Here is a 20170-nt window from a genome sequence, read left to right as displayed (position 1 = left end):
AGTGACGCCAGAATGTCGACTTGGATGAATACACACAGTGTATGCTCAAGCAAAGTATTCCTTTAGCGCTAAGTATGCCTCCCAAGTGATCTGGAAGGGGCTGCTGGAGACTGCGGAGTTACCTCCCGGTAACACTCCTTTGACGCAGATACTCACCCAGGACACTCTGGCAACTCCAGAGCCGGCTAGATTTTCTTATCACAAGCGCATGATGGTCTGGAGGGATTTCCTCTGCTTTGGCTTCGCAGGCTTCGCTGGCTTCGCTGGGCGCCTCGCTGTGAGCGCCCGCATCCCTTCCCCCACCACTGGAGACAAACCTGGCGGTGCTCTGCGCACGCTCCGGAGCCGCAGCCGCTCGGCGCCTCCTAGCAACCCGACGCCTAGGGAGAGGAATGGCCTCAATGGACCAAGCAGTTGTCACCGAAGCCTCCAGCGCAGCATTAGAAGATCTCGGGCGCGGAGAACCGATAGTGTTTGTCAAGCCCCCGGTACGGTGGTACTCCTCTGGCCGCCCCACCACCGTACCCCTCTCTGGACCCCTGTCCTTTTCCCAGTCTCTCTACTCGCAGGCTCTGGCGCCCCTAGGCGCTCCCTCTCCCTGTGGTTCTCTTCCTGCCTTCACGCCTACACTGCAGTCCTTTCTTCCTGTCATTATTTGATCTTTACTTCGTATTTCCTTTTCCCTTACTGCCTCTCTTATTCTCCCCTTTATCCTTTGTTTTCCACATTTCCCTCATTGTCCATTACTAATTGCTCTGGGAAAATACATCAGTAGAGTGATTAGATTTCTTCACCTTTTCAGAGACTCGATTCCCTGCCCCGCCCGTCCCTGTGGTGGTGCTGGGGATTGAGAGAATGGAAAAATTTCCTTCCTTAGTCCATCACTTTTTCCCCTGTCTCTTACTTTAGTACCTACAAAAATGTTTGAAATTGCCTTTGTTTAGTTTTTAAATAAATTTGAGTGAGGGGAGTTTTATCTTTTCCCTTTGACAGTGAATTTAAAACAGTAGATGGGTGGAATTTAGATTACCTGCCTGGAGCCAAACAAAACATCAGCTTCTGTTAGCTTCCTTTGGATTTATCATGCTTACCTCTCTAATCTTTCTACTTCATTTCTCTGCTTTTGGGTGGAGATGGGAGACCTGCCTTGATCTTCCTGAGAAAGTTTTCCTTCTGTAACTATTAAATGTGCTACAGGAGATTCAACACACATATTTAACAAAGGAATGTTTAAAAAGAAGTTCAGGCTTCATATTGTGTATGAAACTGTTTTTTGTTTGTTTTGCTTTTGTTTGTTTTTAGAGAAATGCACATATTTCATAGTAAAACTAAAGCCCTGTGATATTCATAAGTAGAGTGGATTTCAGTTATAAGACAAAAAGAATTATGTCAGGTTCTTTTTACTGATTACATTATTTTTAAAAAAAAATCTTTATTTTAATGTGGTGCTGAGGATTGAGCCCAATGCCTCACACATGCCAGGTGAGCACCGCTACCACTTGAGCCACATCCCCAGCCCCTGATTAAATTATTTTTAATACATTCTTGCTTGAGATAACCCATATTTCATAGTAATAACAAATATATTATAAAATGAAATGAGCTGGATGTGGTGGCACATGGCTATAATCCCAAGTACTCAGAGGCTAAGGCAGAAGGATCAGGAGTTTAAGACCTGCCTGGGCAACTTAGCAAGACCCCCTATCAAAATACAAATATTTTTAAAAGTGCTGGGGATATAGTAGAGAGCCCCAGAATTCAATCCCTAGTACTGGGGGGTGGGGAGTACAACTCAATATTTTAACTATTTTTACCTACTAGAAATAATACAAAAGAGTAAAACTAAACAATTGTGGGCAGTGAGGCTAAAACAAATGTGGAAAATAATCAATAAGAGCACTTAACTATGGAAGACACGTTTTTTGAAAATTGAGGATACCAAAATAACCTGCTTCCTACTTTGGCAGAGGAAGTGTTAAAACTGAAAGCTATCCAGGTGCAGTGGCACACACCTGTAATCCCAGCTTCTCAGGAGGCTGAGGCAGGAGGATCAAGTTCAAAGCCAGTCTCAGTAACAGCAAAGTGCTAAGCAACTCAGTGAGACCTGTCTCTGAATAAAACACAAAATAGTGCTGGGGATGTGGCTCAGTGGTTGAGTGCCCCGAGTTTAATCCCCAGTACCCACCCTCTGAAAATGAAAGCTATCATTTATTGAACACTGGTTGTAGGTGCAAGTCTTTATGTGTACTATACCATATTCTCATGCCATGTCAGCAGTATCTCAGTTTTATACTCAAGTGAGAAAGTGAGAAAGCAGTGCACGCGAGGATTGAGTAATTTGCCCAGTGTACTTAGCTGTTACATGAGGGAGCCACAGTTCAAGCCCTACCCTATTCCTCAAAAGAACATCAAATTTTGTTACATCTAATATCCTTCCAGCACCTCAGTGAGTTGAAAATATTTATTACTCTAATTTTATCAAAAGGAATTTAGATATTTAAAAGCATTTAAAATCATAAAAGAGCAATTTAAGGAAATGTCATGGGCAAAATTTATCATTCTCTAGCTTTTATTTTAATGACAGTTTGATGCAGGTATTAATTTCTTCAAGTAATGTTTTATAAATTTAATTTCAGGGGAATTACCTCTCAAATGAATAAGCATATTTTGTATTTGTTAATAGAAACCAAGCCAGAAGAGTTCCTCTTTTCAAAGAGAAAGCTGGTGGAGAATAGCATTAACAGTGTGTATATTTTTGGTCTTTCCTCTTCAAATTATTTTTGTTCCCATTAAAATTTTAATCATTCTTACCCTTTAAATCAGTAACACTTAATTGTAAAAAAAAAAAAAAACAGTTATCATGTAGGTCTACATGGGCCTCATTTCATGCTTATAATTTTAATATTAGCATACAAATGAGAAATTCACTTTAAATTTCGAATGTAATGGAAACTTATGAAGTAAAACAACTCTAGGAATCCATGTGCTTTACAAAATATCTAAATAAAGTGAACTTTTGATCTTCTGATCTTGGTGACACTGGACAAGAAAGAAAAAACATCTATTCCAGAAAGGCGACTTGGCTTCAGATTTTCTCATAGATGGTACGGAACCTATGATAACACTTAACATGATCAGTGTATACAAAATGTTTAAGAACAAGATGGTAATATATGAAAGAAAAATGACCAAAAGATCACTTGTAATGAAGATCATTTGTAATGAATCTCCATGGGTCAAAGCCTTCTTGGAATTGATCTAATTTTAATGGCTCAGCTCATTGGAAAAAGTGGCTGCAGAACAGCAGTTCCAATCTGGCCATTGAGCCACACTGTGGTTGTGATTTGAAGGTACCAAACCTCTTTTGGAACTAAGTAGACCATATGCTCTGCCAGTTCATCCTCAGGCTCATGTTATTATGTGGTAGCTTCCCACCTGAGGCTAGTTGAAACATAAAAGTAGGATAAGCAAAAAAAAAAAAAAAAAGTAGGATAGCTTTTAGTTGACCAAGAAGCTGTCTTGAGTAATCTCACTAGAGGCCTGAAATATATACTCAAAATTTAATTGGCAAATATAAGTATATGTCTGAAGTTACCTTTTTAAAAAATTAAATTTTAACTATTACCCATTTGTGTTAATTCAGGATTTGTTTCAGAAAAGAAATAATCACGATTCTCTTGAAATACTGTTCTGTCAAGGGTGTTATATGTACCAACACAGTGGTGCACGCCTGTAATCCCAATGGTTTGGGAGACTGAGACAGGAGGATTGTGAGTTCAAAGGCAGCCTCAGCAATGGCAAGGCACTAAGCAACTCAGTGAGACCCTGTCTCTAAATAAAATACAAAATAGGCCTGAGGATGTGGCTCAGTGGTTGAGTGCCCCTGAGTTCAATCCCAATACCAAAAAAAAAAAAAAAGAAAGAAAGAAAAAAGAAAAGAAAAAAAGAGTATTATATGTGATAGAACTTCATTAAATTTAAAAATAAAGTAGTTTGCTACTTAGGAATGACTCTTCTAGGAATGGTGCTTTGGGGAAAGTTAAAGATTTACAGTGATCTTAAAACTGCTGTCAATTTTCCACAGAATACTCCTATACCTGGCACTTATCACTTGAAAACTTTTATTGAAGAATCCCTATTAAATCCAGTGGCAGCAACCTACAATTTTAAAAATGAAGGAAGGAAAAAGCCACCTCTTGTGCAAAGAAACAATCCAGTCTTAAATGATCTTCCACTGTACATGCCTCCTGACTTCCTGGACCTGTTAAAGAAGCAATCGGCCAGTTACTCCTTCAAAGACAAGCCCCGGCCCAGCCCCAGCACATTAGTTTACAAAGATAAGGTAAAGTTCTACTAGCAGATTGGGTTTTGTGGGAAAGCTACTAAAAGCTCCAGAGGAAGAGATTCTGTATTATGTACCCCGCTCCACACACAAGGGGAAAATGGCAAACCTCTAGGTTGTCTCACTTCTTATAGTGAGACAGCCAGAACTGCCTTGCTTGCAAATGAATCCAGAAAGATTTTTCCTCATGAGGTATTCTAAACCTAAGGATAGAACTTTGGGGGGAAATTTTCCCCTCTGGGGTCACTCTTATCAGGGTTCCCCTCTGGGATCTTATCTATGTTTGAGCCATGTTCTAGCTTCTTCAAGCAGTTGATATGGTGAACCCTCTTCGTTCAAAGAGAAAACCCTGGATCTGGGTGAGTATTCCTATTAGAACATGCATAGAACTATCTACTGCAAGAAGATTTTAAAATATTTTCTTGGCTGAGGTGTAGCTCAGTGGTAGAAACAAGTTCCTGAATTAGAAATATTTAAGTAACAATATAAGACAAAATATATCAAGTGCTGAGATGAATAATGCTGCAGGAAATGCCAAGGGAAAGCTCAAGGTAGGCTGGACTGGAAGGCTGGAAAGCTCCCTGGATTAAGTAGGATTTAGGTGGACCTTGACCCTTCCATGCATATTCTCTTAGTTGCTTCTTCATCTTCTGAAGTAGCTTGAACAGATATCATCTCCTCTACTTGCAACAAAGCTGTGCAAATAGAGACTTAGTAACTTGTTCTAAGACACATGATTTGATAAATAAGAGGTAAGGACCACTCACTGAGGGCTTTTTAACCCAGATTCAGTCTTCTTTCCAATCTACCACCTGTCCCCCACCTTGAATGAGGGGCAAGGTTTTGACAGGTGGAATCCCAAGGAGGCCCCTGCAGTGGGGAACCTCATCTTGTTGAAGGCATCCAAGTGGCAGCAGTAGGCCCTGTTCCAGGGACAGAGCTGTGACTTGGACTCTGGGTACTTGTCTCAGTTCTCTGTGCCCTAATGTCCATTGACTGGAAAGGAGACACTAATAGTATCAGTCTTCACTTTATTAGAATATTATTATCATAATCTAAGAAGTCCACGGCAACAAATGTCTGACTTAAAAACAAGGAAGTGCGATTGCCAAGTGGACTAGAATTTTCAACAGGATGAGCACATGTGTCCAACGTGTAGACCCTTCTTACCGCTGTATGAATTATAACCGTAAAACAGAACAGAATGATAAATGTTCATTGGGTAAATCTTATTCTATTTGCTTTAGTGGATAAATATAAACACTAAGTTATCTTTGGACTTTTATGACTTGTTATCAGGTAACCAAGCCACATGTGACCCTGCTCTGAGTACTCCAAACACAAAGGCATCCTATTGTTCTCTCTCCTGCCATTTCTCTCCTTTCTGTTCCATTTTTTCTTGCTCCTATGGGTCTCTAAGCATTGGCTCAAAGGCCCATCGTGGAAAGGGGAAAACGGAGAAGTTTGTTATTAGGTAAAACTTATAAGACCAAATGAATTCAGCTTACCTAGAAGGATGAACAAACTTTCTGAAAACACTTCTTCTGTTTTTTTTTTCTCTTGTCTTTCCTCCCCACCTCTCACAAAAGATTAAGCTCCAAGAACTAGAAATATTCAATGTTTTTCCTAATTTTCTATTCCAAAGGTATTTGAGAATATATTCACAAAGGGAGTGATATTTATATATAACTTTGTATACCCACCTATAAAAGTAAAAAGTCTGGTGTTTTAAATAGCAGAATTCAGAATAATTTGGATTTGGGGTAGATATTGTAGAAATTAGTGTTGTTACTAAGACAGGACAACATTCTTATGTTCTATCCTTTTTAATAGAAATATTCACTTTATACCTCATCAAGGCTACATTTTTATTCCTAAGAAAGTTTTTCGTGGCTCAGTGGTGCATGCCTATAATCCCAGTTCTCTGAGAGACTGGGGCAGGAAGATCACAAGTTCAGCCTGAGTCACTTAGCAAGACTTAGTTTTGTAAAAAGGGCTGGTAGAGTGCTTGCCTAGCATGCTCCGGGCCCTGAGTTCTTTCCTGCTTGCCCCAATACACATGAAAAGAAAGATGTGGGTTTGTTTTTTTTTTTTTTTTACTATTTTTGTACCTTTGTTCTGAAGTATGTATGTAACTCAACTGGACAATCTCTATCAAGTCTTTTTTTTTAATATTTATTTTTTAGGTGTAGTTGGACACAATACCTTTATTTAATTAATTTACTTTTATTTATTTTTGTTAAATATTTTTTTAGTTGTAGTTGGACACAATATCTTTATTTATTTTTATGTGGTGCTGAGGATCGAACCCAGTGCCTCACATGTGCTAGGCAAGCGCTCTACCACTGAGCTATAGCCCCAGCCCTCGAGGAGTCTTATTAAGTGTGAGTGTGTGAGGGTGTGTGTGTGTTTGCGTATGCATGCATATGCTTATCTATATCTGGCCCTTTCCAAAGAGGATTTGAGGTGGTCTCACAATGTTTACAATAGCTTTTTTTTTTTATGTCAGAGAAATAATGTTTTCATTGTAGAGAATATACACAGTTTGTGGCTTCCTTTTTCTTGGTGTCACAATTATCCACTGGCCTCAGAGTTACCTAATCCCTTTGCTTTTTGATGATTTTTAGCTCCCTTACCTCATGGACACACCTTTCCCTACACCTGTCATGATTTCAATACACAAGTGGAGGATCTTCCAACAACCTGGTTTCTTGACCTCTCCTCCACCCTGCCGCTTACTTCATATATATTTTTTTTTTCCTTTTTAGGTACTGGGGATTGAATTCAGGGGCACTCAACCATTGAGCCACATCTCCAGCCATATTTTGTATTTTATTTAGAGACAGGGTCTCACTGAGTTGGGTAGTGCCTTGCTATTGCTGAGGCTGGCTTTGAATTAGCGGTCCTCCTGCCTAAGTCTCCCACACCACTGGGATTACAGGCTTGCACCATTGTGCCCAACTACTTCTTAGATTTAAAAAAAAATTTTAATTAGTTGTTGATGGACCTTTATTTATTTATATGTGAGAATCATACCCAGTGCCTCCTACATGCTAAGCAAGCACTCTACCACTGAGCCACAATCCAAGCCCCTTAGATTTTTTGTAAGAGCTGTAATTTCACTCCTCCATAATCTCAGTTACATGAAGGCAGTTCTCTGGTGCTAACCTAGTATACTAACCCCAACAATTTCTTCATCCCCCTGTATAGCCCATTGATTTTCCTATCTTTTCACTTCCCCGCAAACCCTGATGTTCTCTCTTCCTCACAAAGCTTGAATTTCCTAATTAATCATCATAGTTGCTTCCCATGATATTTAATTGACAATGCACTGCAGTTCCCTTGGCCCTGACTATTCCTCTCTCCCTCATTTGGCAAAGCTGCACCCTGGTTAAATTTCATTGCACACATTACACCTGAATTTCTGTGGCTAAATGCCTAGTATCATCTTAAACCCTTCACCTCCATTGGGCACTGAAAGGACTTCCTTAGTTTGTTAACTTTCCCACTTTCCTGGGTGGCCTGTGTCTTTTCAAACCTCTAACATCTCCTTTTTTTTTTTTTTTTAAAGAGAGAGTGAGAGGGGGGAGAGAGAGAGAGAGAGAGAGAGAGAGAGAGAGAGAGAGAGAGAGAGAGAGAGAGAATTTTTAATATTTATTTTTTAGTTCTCGGCGGACACAACATCTTTGTTGGTATGTGGTGCTGAGGATCGAACCCGGGCCGCACGCATGCCAGGCGAGCGCGCTACCGCTTGAGCCACATCCCCAGCCCTCTAACATCTCCTTGATCTTGACTTTTTGGCCTTTGCTGTCTTTGTTATTTCCCAAAAAAAACTGTTGACCTGGGAGTGCCCCCAGGCTTTCAGACCTCTTCTCCATCTGCATTGTCCCCTGGGATGCTGATCTTGTCCAATCTTAAGGCTATGAACACCATCTATTTTGGTGATTACCAAATACTTATCTCCTGTCTAGACTTCTCCTTTGAAGTCCCTCTGTCTTTTCAACATCTCTACTTGCAAGTCTAATCCAGGGTTTTTCAGCCTCAGCACTATTGATATTTTGATAGGATAAATCTTCATGTGGGGAGCTGTTCTGTGCTTTGTAGGGTGTGTAACAGTTTTCCTGGCCTCTACTCACTAGATACCAGTCTCCCTTCCCAATTGTAATACCCCAAAATATTACGAGACGTTGCCAAATGTCCACTGATGTGAAAATGCTCCTAGGTGACAACACTGAGTTAAGACAGTATTGTGGTGGATGTGATCTCTAAGTGGTTTTTCTCAGGGTCGACAGGCCTATGGTGAATGGGGTTTCTTTCTCAGCAAATTCAACTATTGGTGTATAAAAATGCTACTTTTTTTTTGGACATGTTGATTTTGTATCCTGCATCTTAACTGAATTTATTTTCCTAGTCTAACAATTATTTAGTAGAGTCTTTAAATTTTTTCCATATATAAGTCAAGTCATGTTGTCTGCATGTGAGTATCTCTGACTGGGTGTCACTTATCGTTCTTGAAATTTTATTTTTCAAGAACATTCCCCAAGGCCTGGAACTTGTAATCTTCCTGCTTTAGCCTCCTGAGTCACTGGGATTTCAGGTGTGTGCCACCACACCCAGCAAGCTAATGATAAAATTAACAACAATATGATTGCTATAATGAGGCATGCTGCTTTTTTAAGAAGTCCTATGTGTCTGTTTCTCAGACCTTAAAACATCTGAGCAGTGAGTCACTGATGTTTCCACATGGATGAAGAAAGCCCAAGAGACTTCTCCAAGAAAAGAGAATGAAATTTCTACCACTAGCACCTGGAAATGCTGCACCTGCTGGCTCTTTGGCTCTGTTCACCTTATAATGATTCTGATGGTGGCTTCTCAAGTCTGAGTTCCCTAAACAGGGTCACAATGATTTCTGGTTTCTAGTCCTGTGTGTAAGACTGAAAAAACCATAATATTCAATAACTGTGGGACAACTGCACAGTGTGTTTTATATATATATATATAATATTTATATATTATATATAAATATATATATCATATATTATATATATGTATATAATATTTATATAAATACAAAAGCAGGGGAGAAAGGAAGAGAAATATTTGAAAAAATATTGACTGAGAATTTCCCAAATTAAATGTCAGATACCGAACCATAGATCTGGGAAGCTCAGTGAACACCAAGCAGGATAAAAACCAGAACAAAACACAGCCATAATTAAATATATCACTTTCAAACCCCAGAAAATTAGAGACAGAAAAAAAATTCTGAGTGGGTGAAGAGACACCTGTAGAGGGACCGAGATAAGTGTTGCCTCCAACTTCTCTTCCAAAATCTCACAAACAGAAAGAGCCTGAAATGAAGTATTTAAAATATTGAAAGGAAAATCACACCAGCTTAGAAATCTGTACCCTGTGAAACTCTTTCAAAAGTGAAGCAGAAGCCAGGTGTGGTGTTGTACACCTGTAATCCCAGCGGCTGGGGAGGCTGAGGCAGGAGGATCGCTAGTTCAAAGCCAGCCTCAGCAAATGGTGCTAAGCAACTCAGTGAGACCCTGTTTCTAAAGAAAATACAAAATAGGACTGGGGATGTGGCTCAGTGGTTGAGTTCCCCTGAGTTCAATCCCCAGTACCCCGCCCCCCCCAAAAAAAAAGTGAAGCAGAAATAGAGACTTTCTTGGACAAACAAAAGTTGAAGAAATTTGTTACCAGTAGATCAGCTTTGCAAGAAATCTTCAAAGAACTTCATTAAAGAAAAAGAAGTTAATACAGGTCAGAAATGAAGAGCCTTTGAAGAAGGAATAAGTGAAGGTAAAAAATCAAAGTTTCATTTTTTTAAAATTTTATTTTGAAGTGCTGGGATTGGACCCAGAGGCACCCTAACACTGAGCTATACCCCAAAGCCCTTTTAATTTTTTCTTTTGAGACAGAGTCTAAGTTGCCCAAGCTGGTCTTAGACTTGTGATTCTTCTGCATAAGGCCTTGGGTTTGTCCCCACCCCCACCACCAAACCCCCCCAAAAAAAAGAAAGGAGGAAAAGAAAAAGAGAAAGAAAGCAGGACAAGCTATATTGATTTAAGAGAGCAAGGAAACATATCAGAGATAGAGGGCATTATATAAATAAAGGGTTCAATACTCCAAGAAGATATAAAAATATGTTAGGCAATATGTGTGTGCCTAGCAACAGACCATTAAAACATGTGAGGCAAAGCAGATGGGATTACAAAGATAAACAGATGAATCCTTATTATAGTTGGAGACTTACACAACCCTTTATCAAAAGCACAGAAAATCAGCAAGGATATAGTTACTCAATAACACCATCAATCAACTGCTATAATTGATGTCTATAGACTACTTCATCTAGGAACAGCAGAAAAAAAATCTTCTCAGGCTCACATGGAATATTCACTATAAGATAGACCATATTGGGGCTAGGGTTATGGCTCAGTGGTAGAGCACTTGCCTAGCATGCATGAGGCACTGGGTTCAATCCCCAGCACCACATAAAAAACCTAAATAAACAAAATAAAGGTACTGTGTCCATCTACAACAAAAAATAATAATAATTTAAAAAAAGATAGACCATATTCTGGACCATTAAACACTCCTTAAGAAACTTAAGAAAAATCATAAAAAGTGGGCTCTCATGCCACAGTGTCATTAAATCAAAAATCAATAATAGATAATTGAAAATCCCCAAATATGCAGATACTAAGCAACATGCTTCTAAATAACACATGGATCAATTACATGATACTTTGAACTAAATAAAAATGAGAACACATTTCAACAAAATATGTGGGATATTGTGAAGTCAGAGCATAGAGGGAAACTGGTAATGTTGAATGCTTATATTAGAAAAGAAGATCGACAATCAAGCACCTAAGTTTCCTCCTTAGGAAAATAGAAAAAGAAGAATTATGGGCTGGGGATGTCGTTCAAGCGGTAGCGCGCTTGCCTGGCATGCGTGCGGCCCGGGTTCGATCCTCAGCACCACATACCAACAAAGATGTTGTGTCCGCCGAGAACTAAAAAATAAAATATATATAAAAAAAAAAGAATTAAGTAAATCCAAAGTAAGCAGAAGAAATAAAAATTAGAGCATAAATCAATGAAATTAAAAATGGCAGTAGAGAAAATCAATTAAATAAATGTTTTATTCAATAGATTGATAAAATTGACCTAGATTAACTAAGGAAAAAAAAGAGGATACAAATGACTAATATTAGAACAGAGGGGATATCGCTAAATCTCATACACACTAAAAGGATGATAAAGGAATGTTATGAACAATACTATGACCACAAATTTAATAACCTAAATGAAATGGACCAACGAATTCCTTGAAAGTCACAGTCTGCCAAAACTCATACAAGAAGAAATAGACATTCTGAATAGGTCTATAGCTATTAAATAAATTGAAATAATAGCAACCTTCCCAAACAGAAAATGTCAGGCCCACATGGGTTTATAGATGAATTCTACCAATCATTTAAGGAAGATATCATATTAATTCTTTATAATCCCTTCCAGAAGATAGAAATAGAGCACAACCTGTCTAACTCATCACCCTTATACCAAAAACAGATAAAAACATCACGAGAAAAGAAAATAACAAACCACTCCCATGTCTTTCATGAACATAGTTAGAAAAATCCTCAACAAAATACAAAAGTAACTACATATCACAACCAGGTGGAATTTATTCCAAGTATGAAAAGCTGGTTCAATATTCAAAAATAAAGAAATCTAATCTATCTGATCAGTTACTAAAGAAGAAAAGTCACGCAAGCATATCAGTAGATGTGGAAAAAGCATTTGTCAAAATCGACAACACCCATTCATGATAAAAAAAATTCTTAGTAAACTAGGAATATAAGGGAACTTCCTCAACCTCATAAAGAATATCTATTTTTAAAAAACCCTACAGCTAATATCATAGGTAACAATAAGGGTAGGAAACTAGAGGGTTTTCTACCGAGATGAGGGACAAGGCAAGGATATCCCTCTAATGCAATATGTCAAGAAAAGGAAGGAATAAAAATATAAAATAAAATAAAAATATTGTCCCTATTCATAAATGACATGATTGACTATGTAAATAATCCAAAATAATACATCCCCCCCAAAAAAACCTCCTACAAAAGTCAATTATTCACCTATATACCAGCAATGAACAAGTGGAATTTGAAGTTTAAAACAGAATACCATTAAAAAAAAATCCCTCAGGAGCCAGGAGTGGTGGTAATTTTCTATAATACCAGCTATTTAGGAGGCTGAGGCAGGAGGATCACTAATTCAAGTTCATCCAGCGGAACTAGCAAGACCCTGGCTCAAAATATTCTGGAGGTGTAGCTCAGTGGTAGAGTGTTTGCCTAGCATGCACCAAGCCCTGGGGTCCCTGCATTCAATCCCCAGTTAATAAATGGGCCAAGGAACTGAACAGATACTTCTCAGAGGAAGATACACAATCAATCAACAAATATATGAAAAAATGTACAATATCTCTAGCAATTAGAGAAATGCAAATCAAAACTACTCTAAGATTTCATCTCACTCCAGTCAGAATGACAGTTATTAAGAATACAAGCAACAGTAAGTGTTGACAAGGATGTGGGGAAAAAGGCACACTCTTAAATTGCTGCAAATTGGTGCAGCCAATCTGGAGAGCAGTATGGAGATTCTTTAGAAAACTTGGAACGGAACCACCATTTCACCCAGCTATCCCATTCCTCATTTTATACCCAAGGGACTTAAAAACAGCATACTAAAAACTTAAAAACATTGATGCAGCCACATCAATGTTTATAGCAGTTCAATTCACAATAGCTAAACTGTGGAGCCAACCTAGATGCCCTTCAATAGATGAATGGAGCACCTTGCTTTTTAAGGGTCCTTTCCTTTCAATTCTCTTTCTTCTTTCTCCGTATGTATGTGTATGTGTGTGTGTGTGTGTGTGTGTGTGTGTGTGTGTGTGGAGAGAGAGAGAGAGAGAGAGAGAGCGCTAGCGAGCATGCGCATGTAAGCACAGTTTAAGGTAAATAGAAAACATGCATGAACCATATCCAAAATCAAGAAATAGGATATTGTTGGCCCCCAAGAAAGCCTTTTGCTTAAAATTTGCTTCTCTGCTTCTGTAGTATGATGCAATCCCTTTGTTTCCTCTGTATTTATTATGTCAAGTGGGCAATTAGTAAAGCACAGGTGTGTCGCCACAGCATGTGTATTTCATCATAAATTCATATATACTGTTATCACTGTATCACAAAAAGCTGCCTCTGCAATCAAAATTGTGTGCTATCATGGGAAAAACAGCTGCAGGGTGAAATATAATAGCTGAACTTCCAGGTGACAGCTAGGCCAGGATGAGGATGCTTCATTTTCAACAAAGGCAGCATCATTTCTCAAAATTCTATATAAAAAATACCAGGAGATGGAGGGAGATGGTTCTCCTCAGCCTCCCGAGGAGTTTCTGATCCAGCTCCTGCCTGGCAGCTCCTGCAACAGGGTCTGGAGCTCCAGCCCTTGTTCCCTCCTGTTCCTCATTCTCCTTCCTCCCTTCACATATCCTCTTCTCCCTCATGAACTCCCTTGCTCCTCATCCTCTGGGCATCCACAGATAAAGGGACAACGGAGCCACCTAGATAGTCTGCAGCTATTTTGACATAGGGCAGAAAGACAGTTTCACTTGGAAGGCTCTTCTTGAAATTCCTCCTGTCTCCGCTTGAAGAAGTCCTCCCTTTCTTAAATGCCCCCCTCAAATCTCCTCCTCTTTGCTGTCTTTAGATCACCCCATTGGGTTTACTCTCCGCCCCCATTCCTGCCCTGGTTGTCAATCTATTTCAGCATTGACTACAGTGTTAGAATCATTCCTGAGGGTGCCTCTCACCCCTGCTGTCAGGGGCCATGTCTCTCTCACCACTGTATTTCCCACCACCAGCCCTGTAATAAATGGTCCAAGTGATTTTTTTGACTCTAGCAATTCAAAATGTGATTAATGAGGCAGCATTTTCCCATGCAACATCTCAGGCAGATTGTCTATAAAATTCACCATGGAAAATGAATACATAATGAATGTTTGAGAGCTCAACCTTTGGAGAGGTATACCTTTCCTACTATTAAAGCAGAGAATAAATGATGAAATGTTTAGTGGTCATAAAATAAAGGATTATTGAATAAGAGATAATCAAGTGAGTTTATAACCTCTATTAATCTATTATTGTGTCCTTGTTCCTTCCATGTAGTCACTCCACCTTTACCCAGGGCAATACGAGATTCTTCCTACACCAGTTCCCAAGTATGCTTCCAGGTAATCAACGAAGTTACTTTTAATCATCTCATTCATGCCTATTTACAGACATATTTACATACCAATACTTGTGATTTAAACTTCATTTATGCACCTCATATTCAGATTAGCATTTTAAAATATTAAATGATACATAGGGAGTAAGTTAACAAAGACCTTCACTTTAGAAATAAATTTAGAAGCTGGTGAGTTGGAGCACACCTGTAATTCCCAGCAAATTGGGAGGCTGAAGCAGGAGAATCACAAGTTTGAGGCCAACCTCAGCAACTTAGTGAGACCCTGTCTCAAAACAAAAACAACAACAACAAAAAGATTGGGCATGTGGCTTAGTGGTTGAGCACCCTGGGTCTAATACCCAGTACCAAAAAAAGAAAATAGATTTAGAAACCATTTTTTTTCCTTTTTTTTTTTTTAAATACAGGAGCTTTGTATTCCGTTCTACAGTTCAAAGATTCCCAACAATCTACTTTACTCCTGTAAGTATAATGCAGACAATTAATTCATGATGAATTTGATGTTTAAATTTACAGTGATTCCTTTTAATACATTAACATTTTGCTCATTGTCATAAGACATGAATGATTAATGCAATTAATTTAAGCTATACTTTAAGTACATCTGAAGATACACTGGGAATTTCAATGTAAATAACCCATTCATGGCAAATTACAGAAGAAAATGTCCAGTCCCTTAACTTTCTGAAGTTCAAGATACATACTGTACAACATGGTGACTACTGTTACTAAAATATATTTACTGTTGAAAATCCTCCATAAAGTAGGCTTTAAGTGTTCTCATACAAAAAATGGTATGTGAGATGATGCATATGTTAATTAACTTTATTTAGCCACTCCAGAATATATACATAATACACAGATTATAATTTTTATTTCTCAATTTAAATAATTTGCTCCTTGTGTAGCATCAGTGCCTCAGTAGGCATCAGACTGAAAAAACAAATAAAAAAGGATCAAAAATGATTTATTAATTTTGCTTATCTATTTTTGTGGTGGTGGGATTGAACCCAGGGCCTTGCACATGCTAGGTAAGTGTTCTACCCCTGAGCTATATATCCCCAGACCCTTAAAATATTTTTGTTATCACCAACACGATACCAGTACATGGTTAAATGTCAGTTGGTACTGTAGATATCACACATGGCAGTTCTCCGCTCTGCCTCCCACCACCTATTCCGTCTTTTGGGGGCAGCCACCTTCAACTCTTAGCCATTACTCCTGGTATTTTCATCAATATTTTCAAATGACAACCTTATACAACTACTACTTTATTCTCTTGAATTCGAGGCTTTATTTCTTAATTCTCTGCATGGAATATAAGTCAACTGCTCTCAAATCTTTCCCACAAAAGCCCTTTCTTACAATAATTATCACATTTTTTATATTTGATACATTTTAATTTTACTTCCTGTGGACTCACATAGCATATTACATTGAATTTCTTGAACTTTTTATTTTCTTGGAGTTCATGGCTTTATTTACTTGGTCTAGAGATGTAGCTAGTGGTACAGTACTTGCCTAGCATGTAAGAGGCCCTGGATTCAATCCCAAGAACTGTGTACACATACACACATGCATACACACACACACACACATGCATACACACACATACACACACAAACACACACACACACACACACACACACACACACACACACACTCTTTACTTTGGTTTGCTTAGTTTGTTAAAGACCCAAGTTCTCTAAAGAACTATAAATTCTCAGGAATGATGATGTGCATCAGATAATTTATCAGTTGCTTTTCTTTTTTTCTCCTTTGGAGATATCTTTCCTGGAACATTCTGTCATCATCCTGCAATCTGAGCTGGTTGCTTTTAAAATGTACTGGGGATTGTACCAAGGGGTAATTAACAACTTAAATACATCCCCAGTCCTTTTATTTTGTATTTTTAACATGTGGTCTCACTGAATTGCTAAGGCTGGCCTTGAACTTGTGATGCTTCCTTCTCAGTCTCCCCAGCTGCTGGGTTACAGGCCGGCTCCACTATGCCCCATGGAACCGAATACTTTCTAGTTTGATGCACAGTGTCCTTGGGACATGCCTTCACCGTTCTCTTGGAAAGTTCTTGGTATAGGCCACCATTTTGGTAGGACATGTTCTCCAGTGGTCCCTCTTTCAGGCTTAGTGTTGGCTCCTTCTTTGATAAAGGGGTTCCTTGGGGGGAAAATAAAAGCAGGAACCTAGGTCAGAGGCATAGAGCAGACCCTCCAGGGATCTACACAAAAGGAGGTTTTGGGGACATGTGACAAGGCAACTACCTTCAACTCCCCCAGGGTCTGCAGGATCACTATGAGGATCAGCAGTGTCTTTATAAAGAAGCAGCCCAGCCTCATGTCTGGCGTAGAATAGGAGCTCAGCCCATGGTGGCTGCTAATGTTGTTTTTATATTAAAATTCCTGTGGAAGCTCAGAGGATGAGGACAGCCTTGGTCAAAAAGGCCCCCCCCCCGCCCCCCGCCCCCGCCAGAGATCAGCTCCTCTGCTTTCTTTAGGTCTCGACTAAAATCATCTTCACCGGGAGGTCTTCCCTAGTCACCTATTCAGGATTCCCACCACCCCTTCCTAGGTTTCTTGTTTCCCCAAAGCATTCTTCACTGTCTGACACACTGCCTTTTAAAATTAACCTATCCTGTTTGTATGTGTCTTCTGGACAAGGATAGCAAGCTTCACAAAGGCAGGGATTTCTATCTGCTCTTGTCCCGTATTCCTAGCTCCCAGAAAGTGACTGCCTATGTGTTTTGTTGACTTAAGTAATTAAAAAACCATCAGAGCCGTTCAGTTCATCATTGTATTAACAATAGACAGGAAGAATATCTAGTCTCTTTTCTTTGAAAATATGAAATAACCTTTCTGTTTTAAAATATTTCCAAGCTGGGTGAGGTGGCGCACGCCTGTAATCCCAGCAGCTCGGGAAGCTGAGGCAGGAGAATGGCAAGTTCAAAGCCAGTCTCAGCAACTTAGTGAGGCTCTAAACAACTCAGCAAGACCCTGTCTCTAATAATATATAAAAAAGGGGATAGGGATGTGGCTCAGTGATTAAGCGTCCCTGGTCCTCCCCCCAAAAAACATTTCCAAATGCATGTACATGAGTTATGATAAAAATGAGATTTTTTAAGATAAGGAATTAATCAATAGGATATCAAAAAATGAACAGGATATAAGCAATCTGAAAGTGAAAAATAAAACATTATTTTAGGGTAGTTTGATGGACTATAGTATAGTTAAATTACAAACTTGGGATCCAAAAAGACCAGAAAGTAAACATTTGACAAAGAAATTGAGGTAACTGAACAGAGCTCAGAAACAAACCCTAGAATATTCAAGATTTTTATGCTTGGTTGATATGACAAGTCAGTAGAAAAAGGGAAAAATGTTTTATGCTAAAAAAACTGATTAAGCTCAGTGGTAAAGCTCTTGCCTAGCACATGTGAGGCACTAGGTTTGATCATCAGCACCACATTAAAAAAATAAATAAATAAAATAAAGACATGGTGTCCATCTACAACTAAAAAAATATTTTGAAAAACTGATTAAGTAGAAAAAAATAAGTTATACTCTTCATACCATATATTAAGATAAGCTTCATACTGATTAAAGAATCAGATACTTTTGAAAATCATAAACCAGGAGAAAATATGTGAATATATATCTAAGGGTAAGTCAGACTTTCTGAGATAGTAGCAATGAAAGAAATTTCAAAGGAAAGGAAATATCACATTTGACTTCAGAACATTTAAAATTTCTTCTATATCAGGAAACAAACTGTAAGCAAAGTAAATAGGCGGATGTAAATTAGGAAATGTATTTTCACTTGGCAGATAGCAGGTGGAGTGACTCAGTGGTACAGCGTAGGCCCAAGCATCACAAAAAAAACAAAACAGGAAAGAAAAAAAAAGGTAGATAAAGGGTGAATGGCTTTATCTATAAAACTCCCTTAACAATCTATAGAAAAAACATCAATGGCCAGGAGTAGAGAATTCATATTAAGAAATTCAGATATCCAATAAAGGTGGGGAAAAAACCTTTTGATTTCAATATTTCCGTGTGAAAAACTAAAAAGCTTAGTGGAAACTATATGCAGGTGGTGTGGTAGGCTAGGTAATGGCCCCCAAATATGTACTCATGGCCTAATTCCTAGATCCTATGAGTGTTACCTCAGATGGCAAAGATTTTGCAGATGTCATTCAGTTAAAGATTCTGAGATGGGGAGATTATCCTGGATTATCTGGGTGGGGTCTAAATGCAATCACAAGGGTCTTTTTAAAAGAGACGGGGAGATGTCACACACTCGCGTGCACAGCAGGCAGTACAAATATAGAATCAGAGATTGCCATGGTGTAGCTACAAGCCAAGAAATGTTGGCAGCCACAGAAGCTGGAAGAGGCATGAGATAGAGTCTTCCAGAGTCTCCTGAGTGAGCCTGGCCCTGCTGATGTCTCAACTTTAGCCCAGTGAAACTGACTTCAGACATCATCCTCCAGATCTATGACAGGTTTTGAGACTGTGGTTTTAAGCCATCAAATGGATAGTCATTAGTTACAACAGCCATAAGAAATAAATACAGGTGGGGATTATCGGCAGGTGAGTTCAGGGGAATGGATGGGATGACCATCTGGCTTTTCCTTTGGTGGTCCATGGACATCTGAACCTGTAGGTCTCTAGGACACTTCAGTTGCTTCAGAAGGACTTGTGGGTCTCCCCTGGGGTGTAAACCAGTCACCAGTGATCTGGGTGCTGAGTGAGGGAAGGAGCCTGGGAGCTCACCATTCATGGGCAGAAGTTTGCTGTGTTGCAAGGACCCTGTACTCACAGTGCCGGTGTCTCCGAGTCCAGCTCTCTGGTGAAGTCTTCTGAGCTTTTCCTGGATTCTGTGGAACACCAGCCTGCTGATGAAAAAACTGAGGAATCTGAGGCACTGGGCACCTGTAGGTGGTGGGGGCTGGCGGCAGGAGGTCTGGCTGAACAGTTTCACTGCAGGTCCTAACCCCACCTTGGCCCCAGCTGCTAGGCAACTTCCCTTCCCACCTCCCTATGGGAGACAGAGGTTTGGTTTCTGGAGAAACCAGAGATCTGGACTTGGAGACCCAAGTACTGGGCAACACAATTAAAATAATTTTATTTATTTATCTACTTTGAGCTGGGCATGGTGGCACAGGCCTGTAGTCCCAGCTACCCAAAAAAGCTGGGGCAGGAGAATTGCTTGAGTCCAGGAATTCCATACCAGCCTGGGCAGCATCATGAGACCCCTGTCTCAAAAGCAAAACAAAACAAAAAAACAATAATGATTTTCTTTTAGTTCAGGTTGGTGTCCTGTAGGGCGAGCATTCCGGCGTGTAAAATAGCACAAGGTGGTAGATTCTGATGCATTTTGCTAGTGTTCTTGTGCTTTTATGGAGAAGATTTGGCGGGTTTCTTACTCTATCATTTTCTCTGTTATCACCCCATCCATTCCATTTTATATATAAAGTGATTCACTGATTTG

At 39.2% G+C, this 20170-nt stretch overlaps 1 protein-coding gene across 1 annotated transcript in view; it reads left to right on the top strand.

Moving 5' to 3' along the window:
• Window positions 1–211: 211 nt before the first annotated feature.
• The window catches only part of Stpg4 (sperm-tail PG-rich repeat containing 4), a 39061-nt gene continuing 19102 nt past the window's right edge, over window positions 212–20170 (top strand). The window contains 5 exon segments of the mRNA XM_026385768.2: window positions 212–496; window positions 2684–2743; window positions 4085–4342; window positions 14587–14651; window positions 15073–15127. Of these exon segments, the coding sequence (XP_026241553.2) occupies window positions 212–496; window positions 2684–2743; window positions 4085–4342; window positions 14587–14651; window positions 15073–15127 (723 nt within the window).

This window comes from Urocitellus parryii, chromosome 12, assembly GCF_045843805.1.
Source record: "Urocitellus parryii isolate mUroPar1 chromosome 12, mUroPar1.hap1, whole genome shotgun sequence".
Lineage (NCBI taxonomy): Eukaryota > Metazoa > Chordata > Mammalia > Rodentia > Sciuridae > Urocitellus > Urocitellus parryii.
The sequence above is the reverse complement of the archived record's forward strand: the minus strand, read 5'-3'. Positions and strand labels throughout refer to the sequence as shown.